The 22,054-nt window shown below is 41.7% G+C and overlaps 1 protein-coding gene across 15 annotated transcripts in view; it reads left to right on the forward strand.

Moving 5' to 3' along the window:
* Positions 1–22,054, forward strand: part of FBRSL1 (fibrosin like 1) — a 758,110-nt gene that overhangs the window by 526,457 nt on the left and 209,599 nt on the right. For all 15 annotated transcript variants that reach the window (XM_075060074.1, XM_075060073.1, XM_075060072.1 and 12 more), the window contains one exon: positions 12,129–12,158. In XM_075060074.1, the coding sequence (XP_074916175.1) occupies positions 12,129–12,158 (30 nt within the window). The remainder of the gene's footprint in view (positions 1–12,128; positions 12,159–22,054) is intronic.

Consider the following 22,054-nt stretch of genomic DNA (forward strand, 5'->3'; position numbering starts at 1 on the left):
TGCTAATGAAAAGGAAAGGGGGGGGGGGGAACAGACCTTGAGGGATTGACCCGAAGCTGCAGCAGATCAACTTGATTTTTGGAATGAAAAGAGACTTAAACAGTATTTTAGCATTGGTTCCTTGACCCAGAGAGGTAAGGAAGCTCACACTGTCTGACGGATTCATGCCTCATGAGAGGAATGCATCTTTCAGGAAGGGTAATAGAGTGGAGGAGGCACTGAGCATTTTTAGAGTTAAACCTGAGGCAGATTGGTGGATTAATGTGCTCTGCCTCCAAGGTACAATGTTACCCCCTCCCCCGCCCCTTCTTTCTCTCCTCTCAGCTTGCAAATGACAGCTGCTGGTCACTTAACAAAATGTCCTCTTGATTGCTGCTTCACAACAGGCGCCCCCTCAGACCAAACAGCAGACAGACCATATGATGCATCATTGCCCCTCAAAATTAGTTATAGTGCTCAGGGCTACCCTTGGCTGCCACTGCTAATACACTCGTGCTGTTCTTCTCTCTTCCCCCCCCCCTCCCCCTCCATAGACAAAGGCTCAGCATATACATCTGTAGTGCTCATAACCTCCCTTTCCCCTAGCCAGATGCTGAGGAGAGAAGGGGGAAAAAATTGCTGCCCTGAGGCTCAATCTGTTTCTTACAGCTCTACCCTGGTACTCAGAAGCCTAAGCTGGTCTACCCATAGGGAGGCCCTGACTCAGTTAATCAAACTGTCAAGGAGCCAGTGGACCTAAGAGGACTCATTCCTGCCTGGGGCAAGTTCAAGTCAACATTCGATTTCCTCCTTCTTTCGACCCCCGCCCCCCTTTCTCTTGGCCAGTTTCTGTGCTGTGGATCTAAACTTCTCCCCTAGCTGCAGCAGCTCATGCTTTCTTGCCAGCAGGAAGGACTTATGGGACCTTATAAAGAAGGACACAGTGGCAAAATTGCTGCAATAAATCAATGGCCCTCTGACACTTGGTGGTAGCGTAATGTTTTGGCACTTTCTTTCGTGTGTATGCTTCAAGTCCTATTAGTAGGCTTTTCTGTCAACTTGGCTCATGATAAAACTCCTTCTTCCTATCATCTTAAGCAAGTCCCTGTAGACTTGAATCTGATGCCAAACTTAATAGGAAACAACCACCCCTACATGCGCATTCACAGCCATTGCCATAAGCACCTCCCTGCAGCTCTGGAGAATTAATTTGGGGGCATGAGGGGGAGGGAACAAGGGGGGAGGAGTCTTTAAAAAGATATACTATTTTATTTTGGTTTTAAACAATGCAAGGTTTTGAGCCAGATGTTTCCAGCAAGCTGGCCATTAAAAGGAAATGAGATAACAGTATATGGTTGTAAATAATAACCGCACAATATTGTGGCCATCTTTTAGTACTATGAGTGGGTGTGTGAGCTATGTACGAGTGGGTGTAGAAAAAATTACTACTCGTTGTGCTGTGCGAATCAGGAGGATCAGGACTATGCTCTGTTTGTTTTAAGGCAGAGACATCCACGCATCGTCCTAAGGATAATGTTTCCCCTCTCCCCCTCAAAAACCATATTCAATTCAAGATGGCAGTGTTTGTTAAATAGACTAGTGAGTTAAAATCTACAAAAGGTGCAATTAAAGGCTTTTGGTTTTATTATTTTGGGCTGTTTTCTGACCAAATCTGATCGATTTTTTTTTTTAAACCTCCATTCCAGTCTTCAATTGATGGACAAACGTGCACACATACAAACCCAGAAAATGTATCAGTAAATAGCATCCTAAACTGTGGTGCACACCTTTCTAGTCTTATGTCACATCAGTATGAAAATTAGGCCAGGTCTACACTAGGAGCATTTTGCCAGTGCAGGTGCACTATAGTGTGGATGCAGCTTATTACAGGCAAAATCCTTTATGTTTTCCAGTAGAACTGTGTCTGCGCTAGGGGTTTTGGCCAATGCAACTGTGTCGGTCAGGATCACACCTCTGACTGATCTAGCTATGCCAGCAAAAGTTTGTAGTGTATACTTAGGCTTAGTTCTGCTAACCTCTAAATATCTAATCATATGTTGTTATTGGAACTATCGGATTTCTACTTAAATGTCATCTGAACCAGTTGCAAGCAAAATTCATATTTCCCCCATTTCCAGTTGTGTGTATGGAGTGGTGGTAAGGATTAGCAATTTGTGTTCAGTTCACTGCAGAATGGAGATAATGCTAGTTTGTCTTGCAAGCAGCAGTCCAATTTATATTACAAAACAAGGCCTTCTCCATCGATATACTTGCTCTTGCTTCTTAAGAGCCTTAGTCCCTTTTTCTCTTCTATCAAGCTGATTTGTACAGGCCAAATATTAAACCGGAATGTTTCAGCGCTGAAGTAACTCCTTGTCCATCTTTAAATCACTGACATATCCAGCTTTGGTGTGCTCACCGCATGGAAGAAGGCAAGGACACATGTGGTATGGGTTTTAACCAGGCCGCAACTTTATTAGTCAAATTACATCCAAGGTTCCTGTCACGGAGCAGTTCAGACCGGTCACTCGCACCTCATTGAGCCTTTGCCAATTCTTTGGCTGCTATCGCCACAACAGAAGCCAGTCACCATGCTAGAGGTGTCTCTGGGTGCCTCTACCTGTCTGCTAACCATCCTCCCCTTTACAGGGGTTGAGGTGAGAGAGGGCGAGAGGAGACCTTGACCCTCAACCCCGCTAGCGCTGCCGTCAGTCACTCCACAATTCTGGGATAATATCCTGGCCCCTAGTTCACATTTGCCCCAGGGGCTAGACATGTTTTCCCCATCTCATAAGAAGATGTCCTCAGGTTTCCCACTGTGTTACCCTTTTTTTTTAGCCTAAATCAGCAAATTTGTGCACTGGGCACCTGCCAAAAGGAGCTGCGAGCATCAGTTTGGCTGTCTCCACTGGGAAACAGGAAGTGACTCTGAGTACAGGGCTCCCATTAGAGCTCCACATCTCATGCCAAGTCCCTTGAGACTCCCAGTATTCCCTGGAAGTCCTGCTGAGGCTGGAAATCTCACAAGGACCCAGCCCACCTTGTCCTTTTATGCCCTCTCCCATCACAGGAACCGCCATATTCACCTCTCGCTGGGTTCATAGCCTCAGCCAACCCTAACTCCAGGTCTTGAGGAAGCATAGGGGATGTCATACTGAAACTATTCCCTGCCTGAAACCACCAACACTTGCACAACAGTCACAGAAGAGCAGGGCCGTGAGCCTGCACTCTCTAGAGTTGCCTTGTCTCTGATTGCTCGGACATGAGGCAAGATAGTGGGGGCAAATAATGGTGCATAGGGAATTCTGGGTTGATGTGTGGAAGGTAGAAAACCACCACTTTTACCCTCCAAAGCAACCTCTGTCTCATCCTGAATCTGATCTTGCACCAAAGCAGTCAATGAGATTGTGATCGAGTCTGCTTTCAATGTTGATTTAATAGCTGGTTTTGCAGTCTCCTCCCAGCAGTTCTTCAATGCACTGTCTGCAATCCATTTGTTTGCCTCTCTCCTCCTCCTAGAAAGTTCACTTCAGCCTCATTTAGGGCAGGAGGATGGGAAGCACTTATAGCCTCTGTGTGGCAGATTGAGCCAGTTCCACTGTATTTTTCTTTTTTGTTAACTTTCCCTTGCAGGAAGGATTCTGACTCCAGCCCTGTGTTGGAAGAAACTGTTTACAAACTCTGGGGCAATTAGGGTCTGCTTTGCAAACATTCTTGGTGGAATTAAGAGGCAATTGGCAAAACTCAGCAAATAATCCCTTTACAAGCCTGTATGAACCCAGTACAATGGGCTATTTACAGTTTTGCTTATAGACCAGGAGTGTTAACAGGCCTCTAGTAATATCCAGGTAATTGAAGCTTTTGTCTTTCAGTGAGCCCCCATAGCTGTCAACAGTTGCCATTCTTTACATTTCTTAAACTTTGTATTTTGACAAGGGCTTTTGTCCCGTTGACAACAGCTGCGTGGGAGGTAAAACTGTGGAGAGCTGTTTTTTAATTCCTTTGCTGTTGACATTCCTTAGGCAAAGTTTGTGTGGAAACTGGTTGTGTGACTTACACCATCTTAATTTGCTAGTTCTTTTGCGAGTACCTCTGGAACCCCTCCCATCATCCCAGAACAGCCTTTTCTCTATAGGTCCCTGAGAATCCTATGGGTCAACTTGAAGTTTCTCTATTACTTAATTATTCATCTAAACCTCATCTCAACAGAAAACATGGGTCTTTCTCTTTTGACCCAAGGCCTTTCTTTTATAGTGGGGAGAGGGGCATAAGAATACTGAAGTGTGTTACCACAGAAACTAAACTGATCTATTGAAATCTATTTTTTTGGGACGATGGGGCAGGAAAAGATGACATTGGTTTTGTTTTTCATGTATTTCCACAAGCAGAGTTGCTTTTGCTGTAGTTGCTTCTTTTTTTGTGTCATTCTTGCACATTCAGCAGCCTGAGAGTTCCTGTTTCTTTATGTGTACATGAATGTAAGTTTCTTTAAATTGTTTAAGAAAAACCCCATACACTTAATAAATGTTGTAGCTTGGCTTTTCACTGGAGCTGGCCATTGATTTCCTTTGAGAATTGGTGGGAGTCGGAAGAAAATCTGTTTGGGTTTGTTGCAGACCCTCCATTTTCCAGAACTTGAGCTTGTTTTTACACGCTCCATTTTCCAGGTCATTTTATATTGATCAGTAGTCCAAATTATACACCGATAATGATGATTATTTCTCGCATGCTGTTGCATTCTTTTAGTTCTATTAGCAGGTTTGATTCAAAGGTTAACATACATAGAGCGCACTGGGCTTGTTTCTTTGTAGAATCACAGAGACTGGAGCCCAATTCCAGCAAAGACTAAGAACCTGTGTACATTTGCTGACTCGAATAGTCGCAGTGAAGTCAGTGGGGTTACTCATATGAGTAAAGCTTATGTAAATTTAAATCTATGCAGGACTGGAAAAGAAATCTAACCTCACTCATCTGGTCTATAAGATAAACAAAGTAGTTGTTGCTTGTTGTCCAAAATAGTCCATTTAAAGGCAACATCTTTCATTTGGATTCATGGGGATGGAGCCAAATTTGCAAATGGCTCTTCACCCACATGGTGCTTCACTGGCTTTTTCATGGAGCCTTAGTGTTTAAACTAAGGAAAATGTAAATTAAAATGAAATTAAAATCTTTGCTTTCCTTTTAGTTTTTAAACAATTAATTATAGCATATTTTCAGATTCTGAATTGAAAAACTTATCCTCAAATAGCAGATGTTTGTTTCATTTGTATGTCTGTTTATAAAATTTAGAGTGCAGTTTTGATGGTTCACTTGCTTTTTACAGCGTTCACTTATCTACGTCAGGCAAAGTTGTGTATTGCACAGAGCAAAATTAGGCATCTAAATAAGGCAGTTCTGCGCCTTTTAGTAATGCAAGCCATCTGTAATGGATTTTTATACTCATTATGGCTTTGTGAGCTTACCAGATCTGTATTAAGCAAGCAAGTTTCCCTTAAAGCTTTTTCCCCTTAAAGCACAGGTAAGACTTTTTTTAGTTTTCTACGGTGCCTTTTTCAATTTTTTTGATATTATACACTATTCAGCTATAAAAAGAGAGACAACCTTGAATCTTCCAAAGCCACTAATACTTATAACTCCTAGAAATCACATTAGATTTGGATAATAATGGATATTAACATTCCAAAATTATTTCAAAAAATAATCTGCTTTCAAAAACCTTTGAACTAAACTCCCATGTTTAGAAAGGCTAACATTTATGTTGCAAATCTGTGAAATATCTTGGCATGACTAAAAGGCAAAAATATATCAACTTTAAAGAAATGTTTAAGAATTATTTTAAAATAAAATAAGACTTTTTTGGGCTTGCTTAATTAGAATTTATATCAAGTGGCACAACTGGATTCTTTTGAGTAAGTCTCAGCACGAATGTCTATTAATGCTTGTGAGATACCGAATTATTAAACAAGAAGTTGAAATTAGTTTGTATGTAAAATTTTTAAATTACATTCAGAGCTGTTGCAAGGTGGTCAGTTGGTAGCCTGGAAAGTCCCACATTTACAGAACCAGTACAACATAGAATATCAACAGTGCAACCTTCCCCCCCACCCCATTACCTCTCAGATTTACTTCAAATTTGTTTCAAATTGGCTACCGTTTGGGCCCTATTTAAAGGAGGGAAATTTTCAAAAAAAATTCCTTCTGTTGCCTGCCCCACTTAATCCATAGTAGAGGTAGATTCAGCACATATGAGTAGAAACTTCCAGCTGTTGCCACCACTTTAGCTAGTGAGTCATTTATCACTTGGGGTCTTTAAACCAAGAGTGGGTGTCTTTCTAAAAGATATGCCATAGTTCAACCACAAGTTGTTGGTCTAGGTGCAGGTAGGGTGACCAGACAGCAAATGTGAAAAATCGGGACAGGGGGTAGGGGGTAATAGGAGCCTATATAAGAAAAAGACCCAAAAATTGGGACTGTTCCTATAAAATCGGGACATCTGGTCACCCTAGATGCAGGCAGCATTAGGTAGAATTCTCTGGCCTGTGTTATGCAGGAGGTCAGACTATATGATCATATTAGTCTCTTCTGTCTTTAAAACCGGTGAATCTACTAATCCCGTCTCAGTGCAAGTCTAAGTGACACAGCAGTCAAAATGATAGCCACAGTGTCATATAGACAGGGGCTTAAGTGTGAGAAGGTAACTCAGTCTTTTTGGTCCATTCAGTCTGTAGCTTGTGTATAGGAGCACCACTGTAATGCTTCAGTGTAGACACTACCTACATCGATGGGAGGAGTTCTTCCATCAGCGCAGGTAATCCACTTCCCTGAGAGGCAGTAGCTAGGTCGATTGAAGACTTCTTCCATCAGCCTACCTCTGTCTGTACAGGGACTTAAGTGGGCTTAACTACCTTGCTCAGGGATGTGGATTTTTCACACTCCTGACCAGTGTAGTTAAACCGACCTAATTTTCTAGTGTAGACCGGCCACAGAGACCACAAGAGGTAGTATCAACTATGATGTTGGTTTGGGGCCATAGACCCCTTCCACTATAGGAACTAGACTAACCTAATCTATTTCATATTGAGTTCCAAACAGCTGTTAGATGATACTGGCTTTTGGTCACTACTGACTTAGGCTGGATTTTGACCACTCAGTTGGAGATGAAAGTCTCCCAATCCCCTAAATCATCCAATCTCCCTAAATAGTGTATTTATAGAGACAATAATTAGCTTACTGCTGTTACTTTATCTCCCTTTTCTTTTTCTCTTAAGCTTTTCGGTGAATTTGTTGCTTTGTCAGTACTGTGTTGAGCCATCTTCAAGTTCAGGCAGGTGCCTACATACAGTGTGCTGCCAATGCACTTTAATCACAAGGTGTGGTGCCCCTTCTGTCTTAGTCCTGGGCCTCAACAGAACAGATACCTGCCAACTGTGCACAGCTTTGTTGTGAGAGTCTTTCTGATGTCAGCAAACATCCGCTAGGGCTAGGAACTAGGATGAGAGTCTGTAACAAAGTGATTTTGTCTTTTGATCTTCAAACATGATGTGGAAACCCCAGGTCTCCAGAAGTGACACTAACCCCTTCTATTTATTTGTTTATTTCATGAAATTTAGCAACATAAGTTGAAAAGTAAGGCATGTGGGAAATTATTTGCTAAGGACCAGTCTGCATGAAGTTATTCCTTAGTGAAGTTTTAAATATGCCGAAAAGTAGAAGGTCTAAATAGGAGGCAACAGCATCTTTGAACGTTCTGTCACTGAGAATTTAGGCTTCAGTTTAGCAAAATATTTAACTGTGTGCTTAATGTGTAGCATTAGAACTGTTCAATAGGCAATGGCTTGCAGTGATTTCTGAAGATTACCCTGACAGTGGTAGTGATTTGATAGCTAATGTTTGAAGATGTGCAAAATACAAATGTGTAATGCAGCCTATCTTGTGACATTTGGTTCTATGGGCACAGCTCTTGAAGGGAACAGGGTTGCATATCTCTGAGTTTGTTGCAGTTTTAGGATTGTCTCTTTCCAGAATTTTAGTTCAGGCATGCATGGCTATCGCAGCATCACAGGAATTTTACATCCTTTATTTTTACTGTATTTTCCATAGATTCATAGATTCCAGGGCCAGAGGAATTATATATTCTGATCTCCTGTATAACACAGGCCATAGAACTTCCCAAACATAATTCTAGAGCATATATCAATCTGATTTAAAAATGCTCAGTGATAGAGAATCCACCAGGACTGCTGGTAAATTGTTTCGGTGGTGAATTACTCTTACTGTTGAAAATGTACACTTTATTTCCAATCTAAATTTGTCTAGCTTCAGTTTCCAGTTATTGGATCAAGTTATACATTTTTCTGCTAAATTGAAGAGCCCAATATTAAATATTTGCTACTTTATACAAGTGTACTCCTTTCATAAGAATCACATTCGTCCTGGATGATTTGATTCTCACAAGCAGTTGATTCTTATAAGCGGCGTATTTTAGTTAGTTTAGGAATGATTTTGTTCCCGTGGTTTTTATCACTATCTGTGGTTGATTCTTGTATCACTGATTCTTATAAATGGAGTGCACTGTATATAACATGGAACAAATGTATTTAGCTCTTCTTCCTCAAGTGATTGCTCATGTGTATTCCACAGTAGGTGCGTGTGCTCGCCATGTGCACCGGTGCCGGAAGTTTTTCCCCTAGCAGTACCTGTAGGGGGGGTGCCCCCCATGACCCCTGATGTGGCACCTACCTGGCACAGTATAAGGGGAACTGCGCACTTCTCCCACCCTCAGTTCTTCTTGCCACCAGTGAAGGTGCATCGGAACGGCTTAGCTCCAGCCTTGCTGCAGCTTGTCCCCAGAACTGTCCGTGCAGTAGTACCCGTAGTCAGTTTAGTTTTCAGCTTATTCTCAATTACCTCCTCTGCCTGAGGGCCCAGGATCTGGTCACCTCGTCAGTCAAGGTGCATCTGGCAGCCATCTCGACTTTCCATCCCCCAGTGCAAGGACACACGGTGTTCTCCCATGCTATGACCGGCTGGTTCCTTAAGGGTTTGGACCGGCTTTACCCATAATCTAAGCCCCTGGTCCTACAGTGGGACCTGAATCTGGTGCTGGCTCAGCTTACAGGGCCCCTGTTTGAGCTGCTAGTCACATGTTCGTGGTCTCACCTCTCATGGAAGGTGGCCTTCCTGGTTGTTATCGCGTCGGCCAGGCAGGTCTCGGAGCTCCAAGCCGCTGTATAATGTGTTTCATAAGGACAAGGTCCAGCTCTGTCCACACCCTGCATTCCTCCCGAAGCTGGTCTCCGCCTACCAAATGGGTCAAGACATTTTTCTACCAGTCCTTTGCACCAAACATCACGCAACTAATGAGGAACGTCGGCTCCCCGTGCTCGATGTGAGGAGGGCTCTGGCTTTCTACCTCGAGCAAACCAAGCCATTCAGAAAGTCCTCACAGCTGTTTGTCGCCTCATCTGAGTGCATGAGAGGCCGGCCGATTTCCACTCAGCGGCTGTCCAACTGGGTCACTCCGTGCATCCACTCCTGTTACATACTGGCAGGTGTTTCCCTGCCGCCTATTTTTAGGGCACACTCGACGCAGGCGCAGGCCTTGTCGGCTGCTTTTGTGGCCCACGTCCCTATTCAGGACATTTGTAGGCCCGCCACATGGTCTTTAGTTCACTCGTTCCTCTCACGCTGTGCTATAGTCTCCCAAACCAGGGATGATGCCGGGTGTGGCAGGGCGGAACGCCGTCCTGAGAACTTATGAACTCCTACCCACCTCCAGCAGCTACAGTCTGGAATCACCTACTGTGGAATACACTTGAGAAATCACTCGAAGAAGAAAAGACGGTTACCTTTTCCGTAACTGGTGTTCTTCAAGATGTGTTGCTCGTGTCTATCCACATCCCACCCTCCTTCCCCGCTGCCAGAGTTTTTCTGGCAAGAAGGAACTGAGGGTGCAGGTAGCGTGTAGCTCCCCTTATACCACGCCAGGCAGGCACCACTCCAGGGATCGTGAGGGGCGCTTCCCCGTACGGGTACTGCTAGGGGAAAAGCTTACAGCACTGGTGCACGTGACAAGCACGTACACCTACTGCGGAATAGACATGAGCAACACATCTTGAAGAACACCAGTTACAGAAAAGGTAATTGTCTTTTTGCAGTTAACAGAATGGCTGAGCCTTAAGGGCACCTGAAAGTTTAACAAAGTGTATATGTTATGATTTTCCTTCCTTTCTTTCTTTTAAAAAGGTAAAAGGAGCTCAAAAGTGAAAATAGGGTTGCATAAACCTATAGTGGCCTGTGAGGGGAGACCTAGGTTGCCATGGGATCCTGTTTAGCTCCGTAGTCCCACATCCTATTGAATTGCTTACATTTTTATACTTGAAAATAGGCTCCCAGCACATCTAGATTTGCTCATAAGGTTTAGATGCTGAAGCACTCAATTGACTAAGTCTGATCTACCTGTAACACCACATTACCTGCAGAGTCTTCCCAGGTTAACCTAACCACTGCCCATTGCTGCTGATAGATGGTTAAGTCTCTGTCCAGCAGCATCACTAAAGAGATCAAATCAGTAGTTAACCAAGATTACCAGCTTTTTTGCTTTGAATTCTTATTTCTTCAAAACTGTGACAGACACAAGTGCACGGATGGACGTGTTGTTTTAAAACTGTGGCATTTGTCAGTGAAAGGAGGCTGAAAACCAGGAGAGGCCATTACAATTTGAAGAAGGGAAGGGGCATGTCATTTTTTAAAGAATTTTGAAACATTTGAAAAATGTTTGTTGAAATAACAGCCAAAAAATTATTGACTCCTCCCCGCCCCCCATCCATAAGTCACATACATTTTTAGACGGGAATATTATTACTGCAAAAAGTTAGGTGAGAATAAGCTTTAGAGTGGAAACTTGTGGCAACGTTAACTATAGAATCATGACTGACGAATGACAAAGTTCATTGTGTGCTTTGTACTTATAAAAGAATACAGAGTCATAGGAGCCTTCTGGCACTTGGGGATGCCACTTCTGATGCCAAAAGGAAGGAGAGATTTCTATGTAATTTCTAAGGCAAACCACAGAAAGGCAAGAGTGTCACAGTATAACTGCATGACATTTCACAACGTTCCAGTTAAACTGACCTATTATACAGTAAGGAACAATCCTCCCTCTCTGGAGATTAGAAGATGGAGACTAGATGATCTAAGAAAGGTTTCCTTTTCTTTCTTCGGTAATGCAAATGTGCAAATTTCTCACCGCCTGTTTTCATACTTGTGGTGCATGATCTCAGCTTGTTGAGCCCCAATAAAGCATTTCACAACATGGATTCCCATCCTGACCTCCGTTTGCAAATGTGTGCTTGTAATATCCACGTGTGGTGAACTAAAATTCCAGTGGAATCCAGAAGCCCACAACAACTAGACATTTCCACTCTGTGTGGGTTTATTTCTATCTTGCAAATGTAAATCTTTCTGACCTGTGGCCTATGAAATCCATACACCCCTAAACATTCAGAGCTCAAGTTATCTTGCCATCACTTGTGCAATGAAAATGAAATATTCTCTTTTCAGAAACAGTAAAAGAGTTCACTCTGAACTCCTTAAATAAACACTTTTCGACTTGGGTTCTCAATCTCATTTTAAGATACACTATTCAAAATAATTTATTATAGATATATTTTTTAAATTACCATTATGGGTGCTACTAATCTGATTTAGAAACTGTTGCCACCTTCACAGTTTCCTCATTAAATGATAAAGTGCTTATCACACTAGAGCATCCACAGCTGTGTCTATACATTTCCAGAGTTTTGGATGGAAAGAGGGCAAGATTTGTGTTGAAATATCCATGTGACATCCAATGGTTATTGCAACACATAGCTGATTGTCTCACTTGATTAAAGCCCACTTGTGTGTGAACATCTAATTCAACTACGAGCACACTGTATTTTTATTTAAAAAAAGAGAGGAAATTGCTATTTCTTTGCATTTTTTATTTATGTTGACAATGTAAAATGCGTACAATGAAAGTGTACTCTCTGTTCATTGAAATATCTATTAAGCAGCCACCTGAAAGATTGTAGATGATGATGCAGGAGTTTCATTTATATACAGATATTTCATGAAGCCTTTTCTCTCTCTCTTTCTCTAATCTGCAGTGTGACAGCGAGAGTGATATTGACGATAAGGTAAGACTGAATTCCCTTTTTCCATATGCTTCACTAGCTTGGAAATTCCCCTACGAGAAAAATAAAAATGAATCTAACAATAACATAATATTTTCCTTTAGCCTTCATGTCAAATTTAGAAATATCAGTAACTTGTATCCGCTTCACAAGATGATAGTCTCAGCCTTTGCCCTAAGCTTAGACATGCAGCCGAGCTTTCTGTTCCTAACACAATACCCCTTCTTGATTAATGTGCCAGGGTTTAGTAGGATGCAAGCCACTGTGTTGGCACTATCTTTTTGTTTCAGAGAAAGACTTCCCTGATAACTCCTCTAGAGCCAATATTTTATTTATAATAACCTTTGAACATGTCAGTTTTGTAATGGGTTTAGAAGATGGACAACTGGTACTGCTCTGTCTGTGAGGATAGGTAACTGTCAGGGAGTATTTTGTCATGTTGCATGCATATTTATCATGCAGCAATGATTTTTCTGACCTTTTTGTTTGATACGGATGTTAGACAGTGGGAGCCTATAGGAATATGTTTTGGTATATGTATAGGGACTTCTTGTTTCATCCCATTGACCTTCATTCTTGTGCTTGACCATCACCTTTGCAATGAAAACAGACAACCCCTACTGGAAGCAGCAACTGCGATGTGCTTTTGAACATCAAGCATTTAAAATCTTCAGCATCCCCATAGCCATCTGTTTTAGCAGATATTAGTCTCAGGTTAAATCTTCATCAAACCTTTTCTATTCTTTGTTTTTCCAGTCCCTTATATTCATGCATGAGAACCAACAACATGCACGGATTCCACTGGATCAGCATTACAAATGTAAAGGCTGAGCTCTGAAATTCCATATCCAGTTTGGCAGCACAACTGCCTGTAACTGTAGGAAGAAGTGAATTCAAGATGCTGCACTGAAAGCTAATGCTAACTAAATTTTGTGAGGGTTGTTTGTTTTTTGGCATGGGTTTAAAACCAGGAAAATGTATGCTGTCCTTAATTTTTTCATTGTATTTTTTAAAAGTCCACTCAAATATCTAATTTTCCCTGAATGAAACAGCAGATACATTTTGGCAAAAAGTCTTAAACAAAGAGGAATATTTTAATCATGGCTCTTGAATGAAACTTACAATGGACATTTTCAGCATACATTTTGTTTTTGCAGCATATGTTTCTAAGGCTGTCTTCCGCATAAGGATAAATAATAACAGAGGGTGGTTTTGGGCAGAGAAACAGATTGAATTTACTCCCCCAAAGCTTGGGTACCAAAGAGTTAGAACATTTCTTACACTGCCCAATCAGAGAAAGTAAAAGCAATCATTTAGAAAACAGTTTAAAAGATCTGCCAGTCAAACCTCAGATGAAGTTGTAAGTGACATGTAGTTTTATTATGCAGCTATGCTATTAATGATTATCTAAATTACACTGGTAGACCCAGCTAGCCTGAGACTGACGTTTGTTAGATTAGGTTTGACTTCACCTTGTAGTGAAGAAATTGAAATCTGAACAACATTGATTAGCTTTCAGAATGTGGGATCTGAGGTTACCTTTAGAGGAAGCGGCATTGTGTTTGGCTGGTAACTTACTGTCCTTTACAGCAAATGAAAGACCATTGTGGCATCCCATACCATTATTATAGGATTTCATATATATCTGTAATTGGACCATCCAGTCTCATGCATGTTCCAACTACCCCCTCCTTTTAGTAAATCCTACCTAATCAAAGTACTTTCTGTACCAAAAAGGGAGAGAGAGCAATTGTCTTTTTTTTATCTCTCTTCTCTGATCTGTAAAGACATGAGGCAAGACATCAGTTTCATTAAGTAGGTCTCTGGCATTAAGTAAGGTTGCCTTTTGTGTCCTCAAAGACATATGCATGTAGCACATCAGCCATAATGGTGCTTATACTTAAGTGGAGGGATTTCAGTCTTTCCAATGGGCCTTATAGCGCAAATGCCCTTCATGTGGAATTCCCACTAAATTCATGGAGCACATGGAGAATCAGGCTCTGTTTACATCTGATGTTATACCAAAGTGGACAACTGTTGGTTATAGATCTTAATCCTGCCCTGACTGATGCAACAAGGAGCTATCAAAATGCTGACCTGAGTGGCCTCGACAAAGAATGCCTTATGGTAGCCTGAGAGATTACACTGGGGACTTGGGGAGTATTTCTACTCCTCAGAACATTAGCAAAGTGTGCCCCCTAATAACATTTCCTGCCCTTTGCAGCCAGTTGTAGGGCTAGACATATGCTCTAGCCCATACATTGCACTCTCTCAGGGATAAGAGGTATGGACTCTGCACCTTTCTTAGCATTTTAAAGTGCTGCAGAGAGATCCTATCTTGCTGTTTGCTCAGCAAGAAGCTCTCTGTGCCATCTTTATTTATAATACATGCACAGATACCGTTTGAACACTAATTAAATGCAGGGCAGCATTTAATAATAAAATACTTTGTGCTTACATAGCATTTTTCATTTGTAGATCTCAAATCACTTCACTAAGGTGGGTTAGTAGCAGCTGCAATCCCATTTTATTGATGAGGGAATGAGAGGGAGGAGAAATTGTCCACAATTACACAGACTCAGTGGCATCAGCTGGGAATAAAACTCAAGTCTTCCGACTCCCAGTTCCATATTCTATCCGCTGCCTACTGCTTATCCCTTATTTATTTAGCCCATAGATATATAGGTTGTTAGAGCGCCCAACATTTTAAAAAGGCATACGTTAGAGCAACATTTGTAATTCTTCTTCCCTGTATTAGTAGCTATAAGCAAACACTTCATAGTTTTTACCTTTATGCAGTCACATCCAGTACTCTAGAGGGCAGTGGCATAGGGTAATCAAGTTAGAGCACAGTTAATTATAAAAAAGATGAACCAGAATGGAAGAGTGATAGTTGCATGAGGTGCAGTCTGCTGGCAGATTGTGACAGTGTTTCCAAATGATGACTCTGCTGTTTTTAAAAGCACAAAACTTCAGGTAGGTATATTGAAGTCTGCTAATCCGCCCCTTCTACTTTCTGAGGGAGAGTGCTGCGAATTTCCACCAGCTGTTACCTCAAGCTTCTGTTTCACCACAGAACTCTCCAGGGAGGCAAATGGGGAGATACTTTCTTGCACCCACTTTCCATCCTTTCGAAGAACTGTGGTTTTTTGTTAAAAAATGAAACAATACACTGAGCTTTTCTACCACTGAGAGAAACTAAGAGCTCTGCAAACCATGCATTCCCAGAGACGGTAATGTGAATCCCATTATTTCTGCCTTATGTTCACTGACGGGCATGGATTTGGACTCGGCCATCGTTAGGAGAATTACAGAGTAGTTTGTGGTAGCTGTGGAGAGTTTATCCTCTTTTTTTGGTGTTGTGGGAAGAGGAGGGGAGTTTGTCTGGTAACACTATGTTCCACACCATGGAATAGCTGCTATGTGAGGTGCATGGTCCATAAACATTGTTACAGAAAATATATACTCCTTTAATAGCAACAACAGCATTAACAGATAGCAATTACCCTTCATTTTCAGGAACTATAAAGTCTCCATTAATTCAAGATTTATGTAGTTATAGCATTTAACACAGGAATAACACCACAGAGAATTGGTTTATACACATGTAATGAGAAAGCTTATGGCATACTTTAGTGAACATTAACATAATAGAGTAATATAAACCATCAACAGTTCCACTTATTGTCTCTTACCTGCTTTAGCATCACTATGAAAAGTGGCTAGCAGCTTGGTAATGTGCTCTGTTAAACGGCGTTCTGTAGAAAGCCAAAAGTCAAGTTGCGTAAAACAAGGGAATGAGTAAGCTCTGCTCATTACACCAAAATGTTGTTCTGATTTTTTTTTATAACAATGTTCAAGACCGTGTTTTAAAAAAAAGCCTATTTCTTTCTTTTGAAGTAATTCAGCGTTCATGTTCTTTCATTCTTGGGCTTCTATCTGCTGTGTGTGAAATTATGGGTTGTCAGTTTAATTGTGTGGACGCTGGGTATAAGCAGGCTCTCCAAATCAAGGGTTAGATATCAGGCATTTCTTCATTTAATGTGGTGCTAAATAAGACATAGAAAAAATGACATTATGTTTCCAAGTTAATTAAATGTTCGCTGTGTGTTTATGCTGCAATTCAGTTTTGTATTCTAGCTCTGGTAGGAGAGCTTCAAGTAAGTAATATGTGAGCTTGAAGTGAAAATTAAAAAGAGCATTGGTGGAGTTGCCAAAATAGTGTTTTCACAGTGCTCTTTGCAAAAGCACAGTAAGTTTGCTTCAGGCTCCTTTGTAGCCCGTTTGTTAAACCTTATTCACACACCATAATTTAGTTAGTCAAATTCTACTTCACCCTGCTACTGTTATTTACTGGGCACTGACAATGTGTTCAGTACCTTATGAATATATGACGCTTACAGTCCTTGCTCCAAATAGTGTACAGTGTCAGCACTGCTCAAAGTCTTCAGATGTACACAGGACACAGAGAGCTAGTACAAGTGTGGGTGATGTAAGAGTCTTGCAAAGGTCATTTTTGAAATGCTTCTTGGAGCAAAATATTCCTGACATGTAATCACAGTCTCTTCAGATAAACCTTTTGTGAACGTTTTTTCCCCCATTTCCTCCACTAATTTCCACTATGTCTTTGATGTTCAGCGTTCACCATCTGGTGAAGGAACACTGGATGGAGAACTCACTTTGTAGCTCATCAGTGGCCCTCTATAGTCAGCTGAAAATGTTTGTTTAATAGCAAAAGGGGTGGGCAATGTAAATACCCATCCAAATCTATGTCAGTTCCCAAACCAAACCTAACCCTCTGTTCAGTTCTCAGGTTGACTGACTGCATCTTAAGCTTTCATTCTCCACACGAGTCTTTCTTTGTCCAGTGTCTGATGCATGCTCAGTTTTTTGGCTTCTCATTAAAAATATTCTGGGGCACAAATAACCAGGAAGCTCCAGACTGCAAAGTGCATTTCACACAAGTCCAGGTGAGGCTGTCAGAACTACAAAACTCTGTCTCACAAAAAAACAGAAGTTACAGATGCTGGAGACTATTTTTTCCTAGCTTCTTGATTACTTTGTCCAGAAATGAGTTCTAGGTGTGCTGCATTCTGTCTACTAGAGCAGCTTAAAGATTAGGAATGCACAAAGAGCTGAGTCATTGGAGTCTGTTGTATCAGCCCTTGTACTCTGGAGCCTGGACTGGTGCATGGGTCAGTGTTGAGATCAAGAATTATTCTGTATATACTATAAAGAAAATTTAACTTAAAAAGTAAAGAACTTTAATGACATTTCATAATATCCTGACTCTATTTACCAAACTGCATTTTTTGATCAGAAACAAGATGTCCTTCTGAACAAATAGATTTTGTTGAGCTTCGTAATGCCTGAAAACTCAGTTTGAAACCTTCACTCTTTTTTCCTGTGCTTTTAGAGAAGTTTGCTGTATTTTCTCTGTATTGTTGGGTTTCCTTTAATTTTGTGTGATATTTTTATTATTACCCATGCATCATGACTCCACGGTGTGTTGACAGCTGCAAAAACACTTAAAAGGGAAAAATGGCTGAATGAAGATTTTATGAGTTCACTTCTGTGTAAGAATAAGATGATGGGACTGAGCAGGATGCAGTGTAGGTAAAAGTGGTGGTAAACTCAGCATTAGAAACTTTGCAGCACTTACCAGTGCCAATTTACAGCCATTTGGCATCTGGAAATTTAAAACCATATTGAGTCAATGACTCAGCTTTACCATACCCCATGATGTCCCGTCTCAACATTGCATTGCATTGACTGGAAGTTTGTCAAAAATCATAGCAAATATACACAAGAAACATGGTTCCCAAATCTCACAGACCTACTTAAGGGCTCTATTTCCCTGGCCTTTCTCACACCTGTGTGGAAATAAGTTGGAGATCTTTGCCTAAATCTTTGGCAGCAGCTGACTTAATTTGTGGTTTACTACTCCTGACAGTTTATTGGGGAAGCAAAGTGCGCCTTCATCTCCAATAATAAACAGCCCACCCGCCGACACTTTGACAGACTTAATGGTTTTTTATACAAAAATGGACAGACTTAATGTTTCGACTGTAGCGATCATCTGTCCTGATCTCCTTAATGAAATTAGATTAAGTGCACCTGGGAAAATGCTGAGACGGCACATTGCTTTCATCACCTCCTTTAATTTAAAACCAATTTGCGGGGAAAATATTCTCTGAAGCCAAGGGATGCAGAAAGAAAAAAGGAGGGAGGGAGGAAGGGAAGGCGATTTTTAAATCTATCTGGATAGCTGCTGGCAGTTTTAATTTCTTTCCCTGCTGGCAATGTGAAATATTAACAGCCTTAAGAACTGAGAGTTTAAAGACTCACTCGCTATCCCTTCTGTCTTTGGTAGGGAGGAAAGAAACCAAACAAAATCTTTACAATCAAGATCACATCCGAGGACAAAGTCATTTGCATTTTAAGGCTTTTAGATTGGGGTGGTTGGGGAAGGAAGTCCTGATGGATTTACAAAGGTTTGCTCACCTTTCCTGCTTCAAACATCTGGGATTGAATTCCCTAAAATATATCATTCTTCTTCGCAGTGCTTGCTCATATTATTCCAAGTAGGTGTTGCGCCGTCGCCGCTGGGTGCAGTTGTCAGAAGAATTTTCCCTAGCAACAACCCGGCGGCGTCGGCAGGCGCCCCCTTGGCGTGGCGCCTTTGCATGGCACCGTTATATTATGCCCCTGCCGACCGGCCGTTCCTCAGTTCCTTCTTATCGCCGTTGATCGGTCGTTGGAAACGTGGAGTGCGGCTTAGCTGCACCTCACATTTCCCTAGCGTTTCACCCGTTTCTACATAGTTCTCAGAGAGTCTCAATCTTCGCGCTCTTGGCGGACGCACCATACACGATGTTCCATAAAGACAAGGTTAACAACTCCGTCCGCATCCGGCCTTCTGCCAGGTGGTCTCCCCATTTCACCTAAACCAGGACATTTTTCCTTTCCATGTTTTACCAAACCTCAATGCGTTCTCGCAAGAGAGCAAGAGTCTGCATTCACAAGGTCGATGTTGTCCCATCGGGGGGACGGTGGCGTTTTTATCATATTGACCGCACTCCGATCCCTTCCGTAAAGACGTCCCAACTATTTCGTGTTGCCGTCGCAAGACAGGTAGATGAAGGGTCACCTGTCTCATCGCAAACAATATTCATCCTGGTGACGGCCTGCATCAAAACATGCTATGCCTTGGCTCACACTTCTCCAGGGACGAGTTACCGCTCATTCCACGAGAGCGCAAGCGTCCTCGATTGCCTTCTCGCCCGTGTGCCTATACAAGACATATGTCGTGCAGCCACGTGGTCGTCAGTGCACACTTTTTCTGCCCATTACGCCTTGGTGCAGCAGTCCCGGGACGATGCGGCTCTTGGCTTGGCTGTTCTGCATTCAACAGTCTCCAACTCCGACCCCACCGCCTAGGTAAGGCTTGGGATTCACCTACTTGGAATGAATATGAGCAAGCACTCGAAGAAGAAAAGACGGTTACTCACCTTTGTAACTGTTGTTCTTCGAGATGTGTTGCTCATATTCATTCCACACCCGCCCTCCTTCCCACTGTCGGAGTAGCCGGCAAGAAGGAACTGAGGAGGCGGCCGGGTCGGCAGGGGCATATATACGGTGCCGCAAAGGCGCCACGCCAGGGGGCGCCTGCCGACCCGCCGGGTGTTGCTAGGGGAAAATTCTTCCGACGAACGTGCACGCGGCGCGCGCACGCCTACTTGGAATGAATATGAGCAACACATCTCGAAGAACAACAGTTACAAAGGTGAGTAACCGTCTTTTTCCTCTGATTTTTTAACTATGTGGAAATATTCTTTAGTGGTTGCTATATATCTTTGTAGTGATTCAGTTATCCAGGTAAACAGTATTTTGCCAATGTTACTGTAAAACCAGATGCAATATGTACAATATAAGATGGCAAAAGAGCTGAAAACTATTAGAAATGTTCCTTGGCTTCATGCTGATGAGAGACAGATACATGTCTTTTTAATTAAAAAAAAGTTCCAAAGACTAAGCAGAATCCCTTTTCCATGAAGGATTTTTCTTATTTTTCCCACTCTGTTTTCATTGATTGAAAAAGCCCTAAAAATTTGCTGAAGGGCTTTCATAATTGAGCTACAGTGAAAATTAGGCTTTAAAAATGGCTGGGATAGGTTGGAATCTTCCTGTATGAGGAAAAAGATATATAGGTGTTAAATGCTTATAGCTTTTGGCATTTTGATTACTCTGCAGTATTGTAGGGTCAACAACACAGAGCTAATTTATCCAGTACCTGCCTCAGCTTTCCATCTTGTTGGATCAGTAGCATTCAGACTATGGGCAAGTAGTTTGCACAGATATGAATCTTTTCCAATTCACTTTTATTCAACTTCGTTTTTCCTACAAGATTTTCATCAGCTTTGGTGTCCTGTAAGGATACCCTCCACATTCTGTGTCCAGTATCTGACACAGCCAGTCCCCAAATCAAAGAGTGAAATCGCCTTCCCCAATATCTCAGAGAAAATAAGTGATTTGCCTGTTGTCACACAGTGAACTAGTGGCAGAGTTGGGACTAGAAGCCCAGCTCGCCTGACTCAATCCTAGGATGCAACCACTTCCTCTACTAATATTATTATTACGCTCTTATTACAAACAGTCTTAGCCAAAACTAATCTTTGGACGTTTGCCTTGTATATATTTATTCTCTTTAAGAGTGACAGGCAGTCCTTGAAAATTAGTTAACTTTTAGCTAAACCGGAATACATTTTGGATTTGTTTTGTTTAAAATTCATAATGTTTTTTGTGTTACGTTGAAAGTCTTGTTCTTGCTGAGACCTTGAAGCTTGTTCTCCTAAGTGCTTTAACATGGCGAGAGTATCAGGATATTGTTCTGATCGCTGTCTCCTTTGAACTCTAACACACAGTGCTAGAAGATATCATTTGTGCAACTGCAAGAAATTAAAAGGTTGCTCCAGAAGGAGAGCTCATTTGGTAGAAGTGGCAGCTTCTTGCTGCATGTATCTGTATTTAGTCAAAATCATATTATTAGTTCTTCTCAGCCTTTTGAAGGCTCCATGATTCTTTGAAACTCTGGCTTTGTTTTGTGCTTCATACATCATTATCAACAGTTTAAGGACTTGAAAATCATCTCCATCTAAAACAGTAGGTGGTGATGTACAGTGTAAAGCAGATGGAAGGGCAATGTGCTTTAAGTGGATGAGTAAAAACTCATTTTCACCTACCCCTTTTGACCCCCCACCCCACCCTACCCCATCTAATATATATGACAGTGGTTTTCAAACTTTTGTAGTGGTGACTCCTTTCACATAGCAAGCCTCTGAGCGTGACCCCCCTTATAAATTGAAAACACTTTAAAATATATTTAACGCCATTATAAATGTTGGCTGCAAAGCAAGGTTTGGGATGAAGACTGACAGCTCACGACCCCCCCATGTAATAACCTCAAGACCCCCTGAGTGGTCCCGAACCCCAATTTGAGAACCTCTGATATATGAGAACGAGGAAGAAAGGGGGAAATACTCTGTGTGTAAAAGTAAGATATTTATTCTTCATAATGCATATCTTCACTGCACAAACATCGATTCAGCCATTCAATATCCATGTAATTATAGGTATGGTTCCCATCCTACAGATGGGGAAATTAGGGTAAAGTGTCCTGCTCCAGACCACAAAAGCAATTAGAAGCAGAGACAGGAGCTCCTGACTCTCAGGCTACGTCTACACTGCACGATTATTTCGAAGTAGTTTAAACCGATATTACGAAACCGATGTTATAAAATCTGTTTTGCGCGTCCACAATGCGATCACAAAATCGATTGCTTGTGTCCATGGTCCAAGGCTACCATCGATTTCAGGAGCGGTGCACTGTGGGTAGCTGT

The sequence above is a fragment of the Chelonoidis abingdonii genome, chromosome 22 (genome assembly GCF_003597395.2).
Source record: "Chelonoidis abingdonii isolate Lonesome George chromosome 22, CheloAbing_2.0, whole genome shotgun sequence".
NCBI lineage: Eukaryota > Metazoa > Chordata > Testudines > Testudinidae > Chelonoidis > Chelonoidis abingdonii.